Source organism: Carlito syrichta, unplaced genomic scaffold (assembly GCF_000164805.1).
Source record: "Carlito syrichta isolate Samal-C Ts95f unplaced genomic scaffold, Tarsius_syrichta-2.0.1 Scaffold169247, whole genome shotgun sequence".
Lineage (NCBI taxonomy): Eukaryota > Metazoa > Chordata > Mammalia > Primates > Tarsiidae > Carlito > Carlito syrichta.
The window spans coordinates 964,027-980,584 of NW_007113343.1; the positions used below are offsets into that span (position 1 = coordinate 964,027).

General features: G+C 35.5%; 1 protein-coding gene across 3 annotated transcripts in view; it reads left to right on the top strand.

Moving 5' to 3' along the window:
• The window catches only part of USP47 (ubiquitin specific peptidase 47), a 118,886-nt gene that overhangs the window by 63,873 nt on the left and 38,455 nt on the right, over window positions 1-16,558 (top strand). For all 3 annotated transcript variants that reach the window (XM_021709226.1, XM_008051259.2, XM_008051260.2), the window contains 2 exons: window positions 13,743-13,838; window positions 13,933-14,085. In XM_021709226.1, coding sequence (XP_021564901.1) covers window positions 13,743-13,838; window positions 13,933-14,085 — 249 coding nt within the window. The remainder of the gene's footprint in view (window positions 1-13,742; window positions 13,839-13,932; window positions 14,086-16,558) is intronic.

The window sequence follows — 16,558 nt, forward strand, 5'->3', positions numbered from 1 at the left end:
CTCAGCCTCCCAAAGGCACGGGATTACAGGCTGAGCCACCGAGCCTGGCTTGGACATTCTTATATAGCCGGCTTAGCCACATTACTCATATGGATGAAGGAATGGTCCAAATTTGTCCAAATATGTAAACATCACTTAAAGAACAACCTCTTCCACAGACTCTCCCCTCATTTTTCTAGGAATCTTGTGGTTGGATGTAGTGGGAACCAGTTTAAAAAGTGGGGACTTCTGCTTTCAGGAAGATGGAGTAGATGTACATTGCCCTATTCCTCCTACTAAAACAACTGAAAATCTTGAACATTACATATATAATAAACTTAAGAAGACTCTGAAAGGTGGAGAGAAGGCATACACACTAGGGACCTCAGCACCCAAGGAATAACACGGTGGTGAGTTCCATGGGTTTTCTTTTGCCTAATATATCCCAAACTTGGAGCTGAAGAAGCTGGTGGCAACCTGCAAACAGCAAAGTGCACAGACTAAAAAAACCTACTCTCTTTAGCTAAAGGGCCAGTAAGAAAACAGTCTAGCAAATCAGAAAACTTTTAGACAATAACTGCCCTACGCTAACCAAACACTGGCCTTATCTCAACTCATGCCAGTCAAGGAAGAGTGGGTAACCTAGACTTCTACTCTCATAAGTTGTAACAAGGCTCCTTGACTGTACCCACCCATTCTCCTCCCTACCATAAGGGAGCCAGGACTTTCATCCTAGTTAGGGATGTAACAAACCTTCCTCCACCATTCCTCATTCCCTTGGTTTATTGTCATTAGAGACTGTGTGGGGAGCCTAGCGTTCCACCCTCACCTGACAGTAATGAGGTAATCCTTTCCCTCCTCACTAGAGCGGTGTCAGAGGAGGCCTAGTGAACATTCACCATCTCTCAGGGATCATGAAACCAGCCCCTTCCCACCTGTGGTGTCAGTGTTGGCCACAAGAGGAACAGTAATGAGATATTTCTGCCCCCCCCCATAGCCAAAAAAAAGATAACGGCAGAGGCCTACTGAGCAGCCAGAATTCCTTTCTCTGCCTGGCAGTAATGAAGAGCCCTCAAGTGTTAACTGAGGCCAAATGGAAAGCCTGGCCTTTTAATTCCACTTGGCATTAATGAGGCAGGAACCCCTTTCCCAGGTGGAGCAGTCAAAGGAAACAAGCCAACCAGAAGGTTTAAATAGGGTCCAGAATCTCTTAATATATTCTAGATGTCCAGGTTTCAATTAAAAAATCACATTCTCCATTTTAATTAAAAAAAAAAATAAACACAAACACTGAAATCATAGAGATGCTAGAATTATCTGACAAATATTTTAAGACAGCCATCATAGAAATGCTTCAGTGAACAATCCCAAGCACACTGAAAACAAATGAGAATCGAAGTTTTAGAGAAGTAATAGCAGACATAAAGAAATGGAAATTTAGAACTGAAAAAATGCAGTAAGCAAAATAAAAACTCAGTGAATAAACCCAATAGTAGAGTGAAGAAGACAGTAGAAAGAATTAGTGAATTTGAAGACAGAACAAAAACAACAAGAGAAAATAGACTGAGGAGGAAAAAATGATCTCCAGGGACATATGGAATTATAACAAATGGTTTAGCCCTTGTGTCATTGGAGTCCTGAAAAGAGAGTAAAAAGGAAAAATAAGGGATGTACAAAGAAATAATGACTGAAAACGTCTTGAATTTGACAAAATACATAAACCTATAAACTGAAGAAGCTGAGTAAACCCAAACAGGATAAGGCAAATGAACTCTATCAAGAGTCCAACTGCAGTCCAACTTCTGAAAACCAAAGACAAAGAAGATAAATTGAAAACATCAAGAGAGAAAAGACATTTATAGGAAAAAAGCACTCTGATTTTCCGTAAGCAGATTTCTCAGCACAATCAATCGAGGCCAGAAGAAATGACACATTTTGTTTTTGTTTTGTTTTGTTTTTTTGAGTGGGAGTCTCAATGTTTCACCCAGGCCTAAGTGCACTGACATGATCATGGCTCACCACCACCTCCACCTCTTGGGCTCAGGTAATCCTTTTACCTCAGCCTCTTGAGATACTAGGACTATAGGTGCGCACCAGCATGCCCAACTAATTAAAAAAAATTTTTTTTTTAAATATAGAGATGAAGTCTGTGTTTCCCAGGCTGGTCTCAAACTCCTGGGCTCAAGCAGTCCTCCCACTTGAGCCTTCTGAAATGCTGGGATTATAAGCATGAGCCACTGTGCCCAGCCATAAATGGCACATTTTTTCAAGTGTTTAAAGAAAAGAACTATCAACCACAATCTTATACCCAGTAAAAATAATCTTTAGAAATGAAGAGGAAATCAAAACATTTTCAGATGAGGGAACACTAAGAGAATTTGTCATCAACAGATGTATCCTTTAAAAATGGCTAAAGAAAGTTGTCTAAACAGAAAAGAAATAGTAAGAGGAAGGCATCTTGGAATGTCAGGAAGGAAGGGAGAACAAGGTAAGCAAAAATATAGGTAAATAAAGTAGACTTTACTTCTGTTCCCAAGTTTTCTAAATTATGTTAGACAGTTGAACACTGTATGATTAGAAATTAGAACACTGTATGATATGGTTGTAAAGGTATATGGAGGAGGTATTTAAGATTATTATATTATAAGTGGGAGAAGATACAAAGACATAAAGCAAATTGAAGTTTCTACACCCTAACTGGTAAAAGAATGGCACCAGTAGACTAAGTTAAATATGTATACATCTAGGTACACATATGTTTGTAATGTAATACCTAGAGTAATCACTGAAAAAATTAACACTAATAATAAATAAAAATAGAATTCAAAAAAATGTTCAGGTAACCCACCTAAAGGCAGGAGAAAGTAAACAGAAATGAAAAATAGGAAACAAAAAAAAAACTAAAAAATAATATGACAGACCTAGTTAAGTGTAAATAGTCTGAATATACTGACTAACATATGGAGATTTACATGGTAGCTTAAAAAACCATGACCCAGTAGTATGCTGGCTATAAGAAACTCCCTTTAAATGTCCTCAGGTGTCACTTAATGACAGATGTATATGTAGAGGAATGCATTAGGCAATTTCATCATGTAAACATCATAGTATACTTTGCTCAAACCTAGGCAGAATAGCCTCCTACACACCTAGACTATATGGTGTGACCTCTTCTCCTAGGCTACATACCTGTACAGTATGTTTCTGTACTGAATACTTTAGGCCATTGTTAACACAATGGTAAGCACTTGTGTGTCTGAATATAGAAAAGGTAGAGTAATACATATATAGGGCATTTGCCATGAAAGGAGCTTGTAGGACTGGAAGTTGCTCTGTGTGAGTCACTGGTGAGTGAATGTGAAGACGACTTTATAAACACTGTACACTTAGGCCACACTAAATTTATTTTTAAATGTTTTTCTTTCTTTGAAAATAAATTAACCTTAGCATAATGAGTTTTTTAACTTTATATACTGTTTGAGTTTTTAAAATTTTTTAACTCTTTTATAATAACACTTAAGACATAAATTGTACACCTGTACAAAAATGTTTTCTTTATATTCTCATTTGATAAGCTTTTTTCTATTTTTAATTTTTTTTAATTTTTACTTTCACTTTTTTGTTAAATACTAGGACACAAAAACACATTAGCCTAGGCCTACACAGGGTTTGTATCATCATATTAAGTGTCTCCCACCTTTACATTTTGTCTCAGGGGCAATAACATGTATGGAGAAGTCATCTCCTATGATAGCAATGCTTTCTTCTGGATACCTCCTGAAGGACTTACCTGAAGTTGTTTTATAGTTATTTTTTTTTAATGGGTAGGAGAACACACTCTAAAATAACAATTTAAAATATGGTATAGAAATACACAAACCATAAAACATAGTCATTTATTGTCATTATCAAGCATTATGTACTATACATAATTGTATGTGCTTTACTTTTATATGACAGGTAGCGTAGTAGGTTTGTTTATACCAGCATCACCACAAAAACATCGAATGGTACATTACAATGTTATAGCAGCTACAATGTCACTAGACAATAGGATTTTTCGGCTTCATTATTATCTTATATGACCACTATCATGTGCAGTTCATCATTGACTGGTGTCTTATGCGACACATGACAATATATTGGTATAGCCTGATTGATAATAAAAGAATGGAAAATGATATCTCATGCCAAACATTAATCAAAAGAAATCAGGAATGGCTGTGTTAAATCAGATAAAGAAGACTTCAGAGCAAAGAAAATTACCAGAGACATAGGAGGTCATTTTGTAATGATAAAAGGATTAAACAACCAAAATGACAATGATCCTAAATATGAATGCACTAAACAACAGAGCTGCAAAATACATGAAGTAAAAACTTTCAGAACTGGAAGAAGAAATAGACAAATATACAATAATAGTTGGGGACTTTAATATCCCTCTCTTAGGTAGAACAACTAATAAGGAAGCAACCTATCAAGAGGGGTTGATAGCTAAAAGCTCCTAGGTAAAAATTGCAAATATAGAGAACTCAGCAACACCATCAGCCAACAGGATCTAACGAACATTTTTAAAATGCTCCACCCAACAATAGCACAGTCCACATTCTTTTCAAGTGCCCATAAACTATATACCAGGATAAACCATATACTATGGGCCATAAAACAAACCTCAGAGAATTTTTAAGAAATCATGGAGTGTATGATTTCCAACCACAATAGAATCAGATTAGAAATTAATAATGGAAAAAAAGCTAGGAAAATCGCCAAACACTTGGAAAATAACACTTCCAAATAATCCATGGGTCAATCTCAAGAGAAATTTAAAAATACTTTTAACTTAATGACAATGAAAATATGACATCAATTTTTTTGAGGCATGGCTATATCAGTGCCGAGAAGACTTACAGCATTGAATGCTTATACTAAAAAAGAGGAAAAGTGCCAAATCAATCATCTAAGTTTCCACCTAAGGAAAAGAAGAGCAAAGGAAACGCAAAGCAAGTAGAAGAAATAACATAATAAAAGAGGAGAAGTTAATGAAATTGGCCAGGTGTGATGGCTCACTTTTGCAATCCCAGCACTTTGGGAGGTGGAGGCAAGAGCCCAGGGGATCAAGATCAGCCTGAGCAACTTGGTGAGACTTCATCCTTAAAATAAAGTTTTAAAAAGTAGCTGGGTGTGGTGGCGAGTGCCTCCCTGTTGTAGTTCTGGCTACTTGGAAGGCTGAGATGAAAGGAGCGCCTGAGCCCAGCAAGTTGAGGCTGCAGTAGCTATGAGTGTGACACTGCACTCCCACCTAGGCAACAGAGTGAGACCTTGACTAAAAAAAAAAAAAGTTAATGAAATTGAAAATGAGAAAACACTAGAGAAAATCAATAAAACATAGCCGAGTCATTGAAAAGATCAATAAAATTAACAAACCTATAGCAAGACTGACAGAAAAAAGAAGACAGAGATTTCCAGTATTAGGAATGAAAAGGATGTCACTATAGATCTTACAGATATCAAAGGAATTCAAAGAACAGTTGTTCTGTGCGCATAAATTTGACAACTTGGATAGAATGAACCAATTCTTTGAAAAGCACAAGCTAGCCGGGCTTGGTGGCTCAGCCTGTAATCCCGCGGTTTGGGAGGCTGAGGTGAGTGGATTGCCTAAACCCGCAGGTTCGAGACCCACCTGGGCAACTTGTTGAGCCCTCATCTCTACAATAAATCAAAAAATCAGCCGGGCATGGTAGCGCATGCCTGTAATTCCGGCTACTCGGAAGGCTAAAGCGGAAGGATCGCCGGCCGGAGCCCAGCAGGTCGAGGCTGCAGTGGCCAGGAGCGGCCACTACACCCCAGTCTGGGCAACAGAGTGAGACTCCAATTCAAAAAAAAAAAAAGAAAAGCACAAACTACAACTCACCCTATAGGAATTAGATAATTTAACCCTCTAACTGTTAATGTAATTAAATTTACATTTAAAAACCTCTTGACGAGGAAATCTCCAAGTCTGGATTATTTCCCTGGGTACTTACACCAAACATTTGAAGAATGTTTCAACACTAGTTCTACAGGGTCTCTTAAAAAAAAAACAAAGAAAAGAAAGAAAAGAAAAGGGAAGAGGAGCAGACTCTTCTCAATTTGTTTATGATGCTAAACCTGAGAGTTAAAAAACAAAAACCACCAATATCCTTCATGCATATAGTTTGTTAAATTCTTACCAAAGTATTAGCAAATGGAAGTAAGCAATATATTTTTTAAAAGGAGTTATGCACTACAACCAAGTAGGGTTGATTTCAGGGATTTGGGGCTGGTTAATATTAAAAAATTGGGCATAATCTTGCATTGATTACAGTGGAAGACAAAAGAAGTTTATTCATATGATTATGATAATTGATTTAGAGAAAGCACTTGAAAAAATTCAGTATCCACCCATGATAATAATTCAGAATACTAGAGATAGAGGGAAATTTCTTCAACTTGATAAACCTATCTGAAATACCTATAGGTAAACATACTTCATGGTGCAAGACTGAATGCTTTCCCTCTAAGGAATGTCAAACTCGTCTGTACAATGGTGGCTGCTCTTAACACTTTTATTCAACATAGTACTGGAAATTCTAGCCAACACAGTAAGACAAGAAAAGAAAATAAAAGGCACATCAATTAAAAGAAAAAATAAAATTGAATTTTTAGTTGATATGATTGTCTATGTACAAAATCCCACGGCAACACAAAACAAAAACAAAAATATCTCTTCAACTAATGAGTTTAGCCAGGTAGCAGGAGAAATAAAAAATTAATTTTATTTTAAGATACTTGCAATAATGATGTAGAAAGTAAAATTAAGAATACAATACCTTTTACAATTCTGCAAAAAAAAAACACAAAGCATGTACTGGACCTGTGTACTGAAAATTGCAAAACTTTAACAAGATTATGTTAAGTGAAATAAGCCAAGCACAGAAAGGCAAATATCACATGTTCTCACTTATATGAGACCTAAAAAAACAGCTGACCTCATAGAGGTAGAGAGTAAAACGATAGTTACCAGAGGCTGGTAGGAGTATGTTGTGGGGGAAGCGGGGAGGGGATGGAGAGAGGTAGGTTAATGTGTATAAATGTACAGTTACAGATAAGGAATAAGTCTAGTGTTCAAGAGCACAGTACAGTGACTATAGTTAACAATATATTGTGTATTTCAAAATAGCTAGAAGAAAAGATTTGAAATGTTCTCAGCACAAAGAGATGATAGATGTTTGAGGTGATAGATATCCTAAATACCTTGACTTGCACGTGTCAGCATATCACATGTACCCTATAAATATGTGTATATTATGTATCAATAAAATTTGAAAAGAATAAGTAGAGAATACATACTGTACTCACTGATTAGAAGATTGGTGTAGTCCGTTTTCCCTCAAATTATATAATCTTTGTGCAGTTTCTACAAAGTCCAGCAAGATATTCAGGGATATAAGTTCTAAAACTTATATGGAAAGCAGAGGAACTAGAATAGCTAAAATAATTTTGGAAAAGAAGAATAAGTGGGAGGAATCAGTCTACCTGATTTGGAGTGGAAAACTACTTAACAATAAAAATATTTTTTACATAGCTACAGTAAACAGCACTGTGTGGTAATGGAAGAGAGTAGAAAACCAAGAAATAGATCTATACAAATATGCCTAACTGACTTTTTTTTTTTTTTTTTTTTTTTTGTGTTGGAGTCTCACTCAGTCGCCCAGACTGGAATGCAGTGGCTGCTCCCAGCCACCCCAGCCTCGCCTGCTGGGCTGCGGCGATCCTTCCACCTCAGCCTTCCAAGTAGCCGGAATTACAGGCATGCGCTACCATGCCCGGCTGATTTTTTGATTTATTGTAGAAATGAGGTCTCGCTGCCCAGGCGGGTCTCGAACCCACAGGCTCAGTCAATCCACTCACCTCAGCCTCCCAAAGGCACGGGATTACAGGCTGAGCCACCGAGCCCAACTCCTAACTGACTTTTGACAAAGACACAAAAGCAATTCAATAGAGAAAGACGGTGTTTTCAGCAAATGGTGCCAGAACAATTGGACCAGTTGTCGTGATTCCATAATCACGAAAATGAACCTCACACTACATATGCAAATTAACTCAAAATCAATCATAGACCTACATGTAAAATGAAAAACTGTAAAACTTTTAGGAAAAATATAGGATAAAATTTTCCAGATCTAGAGTTAAGCAAAAAGTTCTTTATTTTTTTGAGTTGGACGGAGTCTCACTCTGTCACCCAGACTGGAGTGCAGTAGCATGCTCCCAGCCACTGCAGCCTCAACCTGCTGGGATCCGGTGATCCTTCTGCCTCAGCCTTCCAAGTAGACAGAACTACAGGCATGCACTACCACACCCAGCTAATTTTTGATTTTTATTGTAGAGATGAGGTCTCGCCAAATTGCCCAGGTGGGTCTCGAACCTGCGGGCCCAGGCAAATCCGCTCGCCACTGCCTCCCAAAGTGCTGGGATTACAGGCTGAGCCACCAAGCCTGGCCAAACAAAAAGTTCTTAGATTTGATACCAAAAGTATAATCTCCAAAGGGAAAAATTGACAAGTGGGACTTCATCAAAGTTTAAAATATTTGCTCCCATACAATGAAGATGAAGAGAAAAGCTACTATATCATTCATACATTGCTAGTGGGAATGGGTAGTGTTATGTGTGATTTCTTATAAACTAAATGTGCAATTGCCATAAACCCTTGTAATTATACTCTTGGTTAATTATTACAAAGAAATGAAGAATTTATTTTCACACAAAACCTATACACAAATGGTTATCACATCTGTATTTTTAATATTCAGAAACTGGAATTAGTTCAGATTTGCTTCAACAAGTGAATGGTGTAACAAATTGTTGTACATACAAACCATGGAGTACTACTCAGCAATAAAAAGGAACAAACTATTGATTCACATAGAAAGTTGAATGAATTCCAGGAAATTAATGTTGAGTAGAAAAAAACAGTTCCAAAAGATTATATACCTTGATTCCACTTAGATAGAATTTTTGATATGATGACACTTTAGAACTGGGGAACAGATTAATCATTACCATGGCTTATGGATCTGGGAGCAAGGAGAGGACAGTTAGGTGGCCATGGCTATAGAAGGGTAACATGAGATATCCTTGTGTATGAACTAGTTCAGTCTCTTGACTGGTGGTGCATATGTGAACCTATACTCTAGACTGAATTAAATCTTTTCAAATGAGCTAACAAAAACTGATATCCAAATATTTATAAATTGAGTAGAACTTAATATACACACATATACAAATGAGTACACTGAAATGGGTAAATCAGAATAAAGTTAATTGTATCAATGTAAGTAGCATGATTATGATATGCTATAGTTTTGCAAAATGTTACCATTTGAGAAAACTGGGCAGGATATACCCGTGTTTTCTTACAGTTGACAGTTATCTTAAAACTTGCAATTTAACAAGTGAGTGACTTAGGTAAAAGCATCTAGACTCCTTTTCTGGTTAAAAATAGTAATATTGAAGTATTTGAATATATCTGGAAGGAAAACATTATGTTGCTGTATATCAATAGCACAAAATCACTTAGTACCTAAAAATAAGTTAAGGAAATAGTTCTTAGTAGTAGTTCCAATGTATCACTTTTTGTTCAGATGAAATATCATCTTTTAACATCCATTTCTGCATTCAAAATAAAATAGACGTTGAATGATGAAGAAAGAATTTATATATATGTATAAATACCAAATATATATATATAAACAGTAAAAAGAGTGAGAGGATTTATAGGCAGTGGTTCCTGATGTGTATCTTTGATTACATTGTGCCTAGATTATCTATAATATTAGCTATAAAATTGAGATAACCAGTATTTTTTTTAAGTCTTAAAGCAAAATGTATTAGAGAAAGAAGAGAAGAAGGAAAGAGACATGCCAGAGCTAGCATGGACAAGAGAAACCACCTAGATAACCAGTATTTTTTTGTTGGGAGTACTAAGGGTATAAGAATTCCTTATGTTCTATCCTGAATTCTGAAAATTACACTCTAAAAAGATATGCAGAGTTACATTTTGCATAATATGTGAGGGGGGAGAATATGCTCTAAAAAAATCAAAGTGTTTTCACTTTGGAACAATTAACACAGTCCTCTAGACTGAACTAAATATTCCCAAATGAGCAAAACAAAATCTAGTATCCAAAAGTGTAAGGAGAAAAATGGGTAAAACAAAAACAAATTAGGAAGAAGTGCAGTGAGAATTCGTCAAACTCATAGAGAAACTGAAGAAAAAGACAAAATTATCTTAGAAATGAAGAACAAATTACAAAATGCTCAAGAGAATAGAAAGAGTGAAAATCTAATGAGGGACATTGAATGACAATGAGATATTTTTGTATAGATGAGTAAAAAGGATCTCCTAAAAAATGATTGAAATGGAAGACCAGCAAAATAAATCCAACATAATTGGAGTCTGTTAAGAAGAAAAACAAAACAATGGAGCAAACCTAACATATAAGTCAGAAAAACTGTCTGAGAATAAGGGAATTGTTAAACCTGCCTTTTGAAGGACCTGCTATGACCTGACATCATGAACTCTGAGACATATTTAGTAAACTATTACAAATGAATTGTGCTGGCATCACACTTCTGAAGAACAAATTGCAAATCATGCCAACAGAGAAGCGATTTTAAGAAACTTAAGATAAGAAAGTACCAGCCAAGGATTTGAGATCCAGGCAAGTTTTTCTTTAATTACGACAGCTACAAAAAACAAATTTTGAACATTCAAGAACTTACTGAGATTGTATTCATGAGTCCTTAAGAAGTTCATTAGAGGATGAGCTTAATCCAACCAAGAGATCACTGCGGAAACTTCAGCAAAAGAATTGTGAGCATTTCATATATTACACTGTAGAATTAAGGACCAAATGAAACATAGGGAAAAACAGTATGAAATGTCATATGTTAGACAAAGAATACCACTTTTTAAAAAGAGGAGAAGGAGAGAAAGGGAAAGCAGAGTAAGATACAGACTGCTGTTGTGTGGGTAGGAAACAAAAAGTACCACTTAAAACTGACAGATCATACACTAAAAGTTTGAGTAGAATAAAAAGGGGGAAACACGGGACTAAGGACACTAACAAAGTATACATGAAAAAGTAATTATTAGAACAAAATTACTAATCTTGTAAATACCAAAAGAAAAGTTAAAAAAATAGCAACAAAATCATGTAGAAAAAGGAATATGGTGAATATTATCTAATACACACAGTTAGTTATAGAATAGTGATGGAGATAAAACTAAGCACATTGGGGGTGTGTGGGGGGGACCTACGCATATCAGTCATTTCAAATAAGAATAGACTTAAATTGCCTGTTAAAAGAAAAATTTTCAAGTTGGGTTATAAAGCAAACATCATATTAAAAGTTGGTTTAGGTAAGAATCCATATGGAGTGGATGCTAAAATCAAGGGTGGAAAATTTGGTAAGTCTCAGAATTTTTGTGTGATTTCCAAGTAGCTCCTTACAGAGTGCTTATTAGCTGCAAGGGGAAGAATAATTAACTATGTATGGAGAATTTGAACAACACCTTGACCAAATGATTAAAATTAATATCGCCAATGAGGATGTTAGGGACATCATGGCCTGTGACAAGGATACCCTTAGACTGGCACATCATTACTTATGTAGTAGTTTAGCAAGTAAATGTATTTAAATGAATCTAATAATGAAGAACATCTCACAATACAAATAGTAGAACATTTTATAAAATAACTGGCCTCTGTTCTTCAAAAAATACCGATGTCATGAAATAAAGAAAGGCTCTGGAACTATTCCAGATTAAAGGAATCTAAAGAGACCAGCAGCCAAATGAAATCTGTAACCCTGAACTAGATTCTGTACTAGATCAGGAGAAATGTTACAAAAGGGCATTGTTAGGGCACTTGACAGAATTAGAGAATGGATGACAAAAATACTTTAGCAATATTAAATTTTCCTGAGTTTGATAACTGTATAGTTTATAAAAGACTGTTCTTATTCTTGTAAAGCATGATGTGTGAATCTACTCTCAAATGATAAAAAATAAAATGAAACAAAAAAATCCTTTAATAGGGATGGGGGAGATAAAGGTATCAAAATGTTAAAAAGCTGGTGGTTTGAGAATGTTTGAGGCGTCTCTGTTCTTTAACTTTTCTCTAAGGTTTAAATATTGTTAAAAAGATATCTAGCTGTGAGCTATAAGCCAAAGATCAGTACACACACACCTTAGTTTAGCAGAGTAAAATTTAAGCTACATAATTTTCTCACTCTCTCCCTGCTCCCCCAACACCCCTTTGTGTGGGATATTGAGTATTTTACTGGTTCAAATTACTTCTGTTATGAAAGCCTGACAAATTTAGCATCAGTCTGTGTTAAGCTATAGGTATAATTTCTTTTAAAGCTTGTTTTTCTTTATGTTTTGTATAGAATTGACCTTATTTCATTCTTAAAATATGCTTTAGAGAAAGAAATAAAAAATTTCTAAATGTGTCCATTTGTATGACCTCCAGTAAAATGGTCGGTCATGTGGAAAAAAACCAGCTGTTTGGTTTTTTTCCCCCTCTTGGTGTTTCCTTGTGTTCTGAGAACAAAGTAGGCAATCAGATGAGTTTGGAAGCCTTTGAATATCTACATCTTTTCTTATTTTTATCTTGTTCCAAAGTGAGTGATACCAAACTATGTGGATAGTAGTTTTCTAAGCTTTGCCAGCCGTTTTGCAATGAAGACTATTTTGCCAGATTAAGCTCCTTTATTTATCTTTTGAGGAACAACTTGTTCTGTATCAAAAGAAAAACATCTGAAGATACTTTGTCATAATGATTCCATTTCTTTATATATATAAATATTATCAGTAGTTCTTAGACTGTGTGAAGAAAAGAGATAACATCAGATGAAATTTGAGATTATGCATCTAATCTTTTATGTTGTGTTAACTAATTTTTTGAATTGTGAAAAAGTTATTAAAATTTAAAATTAATACTGTGCTTATTGATTCTCAAACAGTATTTATACTAAGTTTCTTGCTTCTGTATAAGACTGTAGAGAACTACGTGGTTCTACGGAACAGTCCAGGAGCTCTCATACATTTTTTAATGGGCTAATACCTCACTCGCTGTGAGGAAGGAGGTTACACAGTGGTTCTCAATGTTTATGAATAGTGCAGTGATAGATTACTTACTGACTCTAACTATATTGTAATTAAAAATGATTATGTGATTTTTTAAGTATATGGATAGTATGAATTCTTTAGAGGTCAATGTTGTTTACTATATAGTTTTAAAATGCTTCATTTTACACAATTGAAGGGATACATATATGTATCCCTTCAATTTTCTTAGAAGTAGGGAATTTTTATCTAAAGACTGAAGTTTTTTTAAAGGTTATTTAAGATTTTTAAAGATTATTTAGCCAGACACTACAATGTAAAGTCACCAAAAATCAGAAGGAAGTGACAAACTGTGATACTGTGGTACTGCAGTACTAAGAACAGCAAAACTTGTGCAGAATGAAATGAAGTAATTTTTTTTTTTTTTGCTAAGTTTTTATAGTGATGATAATATTTTACTGTTGATACTTTTTTCTTGGTACATTTTGAGTTTCTAAAATTCTAGCCATTCTACTTGTAATTGTTTTGGTAATTGTAGTCTTTTTCCCTCAGGGCTTTGTCATTAGCATAATATTGTAAGTAATTACAAAACACTAATTCTTTTTCTAAACAGGAAGAAGCATTGCATGCATTTATTCAGCCAGAGATCCTGGATGGCCCAAATCAATATTTTTGTGAACGTTGTAAGAAGAAATGTGATGCACGAAAGGTAGATGCCATGTAGAGATTAATACTTAGTTGTTTGAGATAATATTCAGTATTCAGTCGGGTCCCCCCCTTTGTTTTTTGATGTTTCTTTTTAGGGCCTTCGGTTTTTGCATTTTCCCTATCTGCTGACCTTACAGTTGAAAAGGTTTGATTTTGATTATACAACCATGCATAGGATTAAACTGAATGATCGAATGACATTTCCCGAGGAGCTAGATATGAGTACTTTTATTGACGTTGAAGATGAGGTAAATATTTATTATGTTTTCTTGTTGTAAAATATTTTTCATTAATCCACTTTAGCCAGTGATGTTTTTAAAAGAGCTGTTGGAATAACAACACTGATGGCATTTAGACTGTCTTCTTCACAGGAATGTTTTCTTTCTTTCCTTGTTTTCTAATGCTGAGTTCTATAAGAAGAATTAGCTTTGTATAAGCTTTTCCTGACCACCATAAGTTATATTTTACATATATTTGTTTGATCAGAGTAACTTATGATAGTCTTTGAAATGACAACAAGGAACTCAATTCTGGATTTCTTTCTTAAAGAAGTTTTTTAACTTTCTTATGTTTTACAAATTGAAACTAGTCTGCAGGTGAGCTGTACTCGTGCTTTTGATACATAATAAATGCAGATAAATATATATGATTGAATGAACAAACTGAGTAGTATGGACTTAATTTATTTTATTTGTGTGTCTTTTTATTATATTTATAGTATCTTTTTCGAGGATTACGGTATCTGGGTTACTACAACTTAAGGTTTGCCAGTTCTTAAGTTGGCTAAGTTAGAAAATTCAAAAATACAAGGTATTTTGTCTATTTTCCTTTTTTAAATTCATTTTAAAAAATTTTAAACTTTAATATTTAAACAATTTGAACACGGACTTTGAAGGACACATGTAATGCTCTTCAATTTCTTCCTACTCATTGGCCTCCCAGAATTTTCTGGTTCCTCTAGACTTATTCAATAAAAGACTTATGATATACTACTCTATCCTTTTGGAGACTCTTCTGATTTCATTCATGATTGAATACTTACAATCATTTAGCATAGTTGTTTCAGACTGATCAATCCTTGTTATTCTCAAAACTACCACGAAGTATATAATTGGAACTAATTACTATGGTTATAAATATGACTTTTCCGGGAGCTCAAAAGTAATTTTAAGCATTTATCAAGTTTTATTTAGTGCTGCTAAGTACTATGAAGCAATGTGGTATAAAAGAGCACATATTTTGGACCTATCTAGATGTGGGTTCAAATTCTTGTCCTGCTTCTTGCTAGCTTCTTCACCTTGGATAATTCATTTAACCTTTTGAGCCTCATTTCTCTTGTCTATAATGCAAGACTAATAATTGGTTTTTTAATAGCTTTTATAAGAAGTTGACTTAGATGAAATAGATGTTTAGTGAATAGTAACTATGACCAGATAACATTATGAAAGGTTTAATTTAAAGTAATGTCTTAGACTCTTGTGCTTATGCTAGGAAATCTTTCCAAAGCATGCCAGACTTTCAAAGGAGACATAATTTTTGTAGAATATCTACTCAAACAAAGATCAATATTAAGTCAGTCTTCTCAGTATGCCTAATGTGTTTCTCATAAGGGAAATATTTTCTAAGGAAAGAAAGCCTAGGTAAAAAGCTTGGCAGTATCTTTTTTGGAAGTTCTTGATCTAGTTCTTAGGAGAAGTATTTTGACTCAGTTGAAGAAGTTTCAGGAATTATCTCTTTGGACTTAATGTAGAGTTCTGAAGTTAGTTCTCCTCCATTTTTCCTTGAACCAAACTTTCTTGAGGAATGAAGACTGTATATTAGATGTAGTACCTACTACAAAAAGCTTGAGCTTCAAGAACTTCCATGCAATGCCATGAACACAGCAAGAGCCTGGATTTTAAAGAATTTTCAGCCGGGCTCGGTGGCTCAGCCTGTAATCCCGCGCCTTTGGGAGGCTGAGGTGAGTGGATTGCCTGAACCCGCGGGTTCGAGACCCGCCTGGGCAACTTGGCGAGACCTCATCTCTACAATAAATCAAAAATTAGCCGGGTGTGGTAGAGTACGCCTGTAGTTCCAGCTACTTGGAAGGCTGAGGCGGAAGGATCGCCAGAGCCCAGCAGGTCGAGGCTGCGGTGGCCGGGAGCAGCCACTGCACTCTAGTCTGGGTGACGGAGTGAGACTCTAACTCAAATAAATAAATAAATTCATGTGAATGTGATTTAAAACATAAAGTGGAAAAGTTTAATTTGCTGTTATTACATTTCTATCTCCTGTAAGAAGAGTGTCAAGTTCTGGAGGATAAATACTGTGCCTTGTTTTTCTTTGTAATTATCTACAATGCCTACACAGTGATAAACTGAATTGAACTTTTTGCTCAAGTTCAATTCAGGTTCAAAAGAGATTATATTCTTTACTGACTGGCTCGGTGGTTCAGCCTGTAATCCCGCACTTTGGGAGGCTGAGGCGAATGGATTGCCTGAGCCCGCGGGTTCAAGACCCGCCTGGGCAACTTGGCGAGACCTCATCTCCACAATAAAATAAAAAATTAGCCGGGTGTGGTAGCTCACGCCTGTAGTTCCAGCTACTTGGAAGGCTGAGGCAGAAGGATCGCCGGAGCCCAGCAGGTCGAGGCTGCGGTGGCCGGGAGCGGCCACTGCACTCCAGTCTGGGTGACAGAGAGAGACTCCAACTCAAAAAAAAAAAAAAAAAAAGAAGAAAATA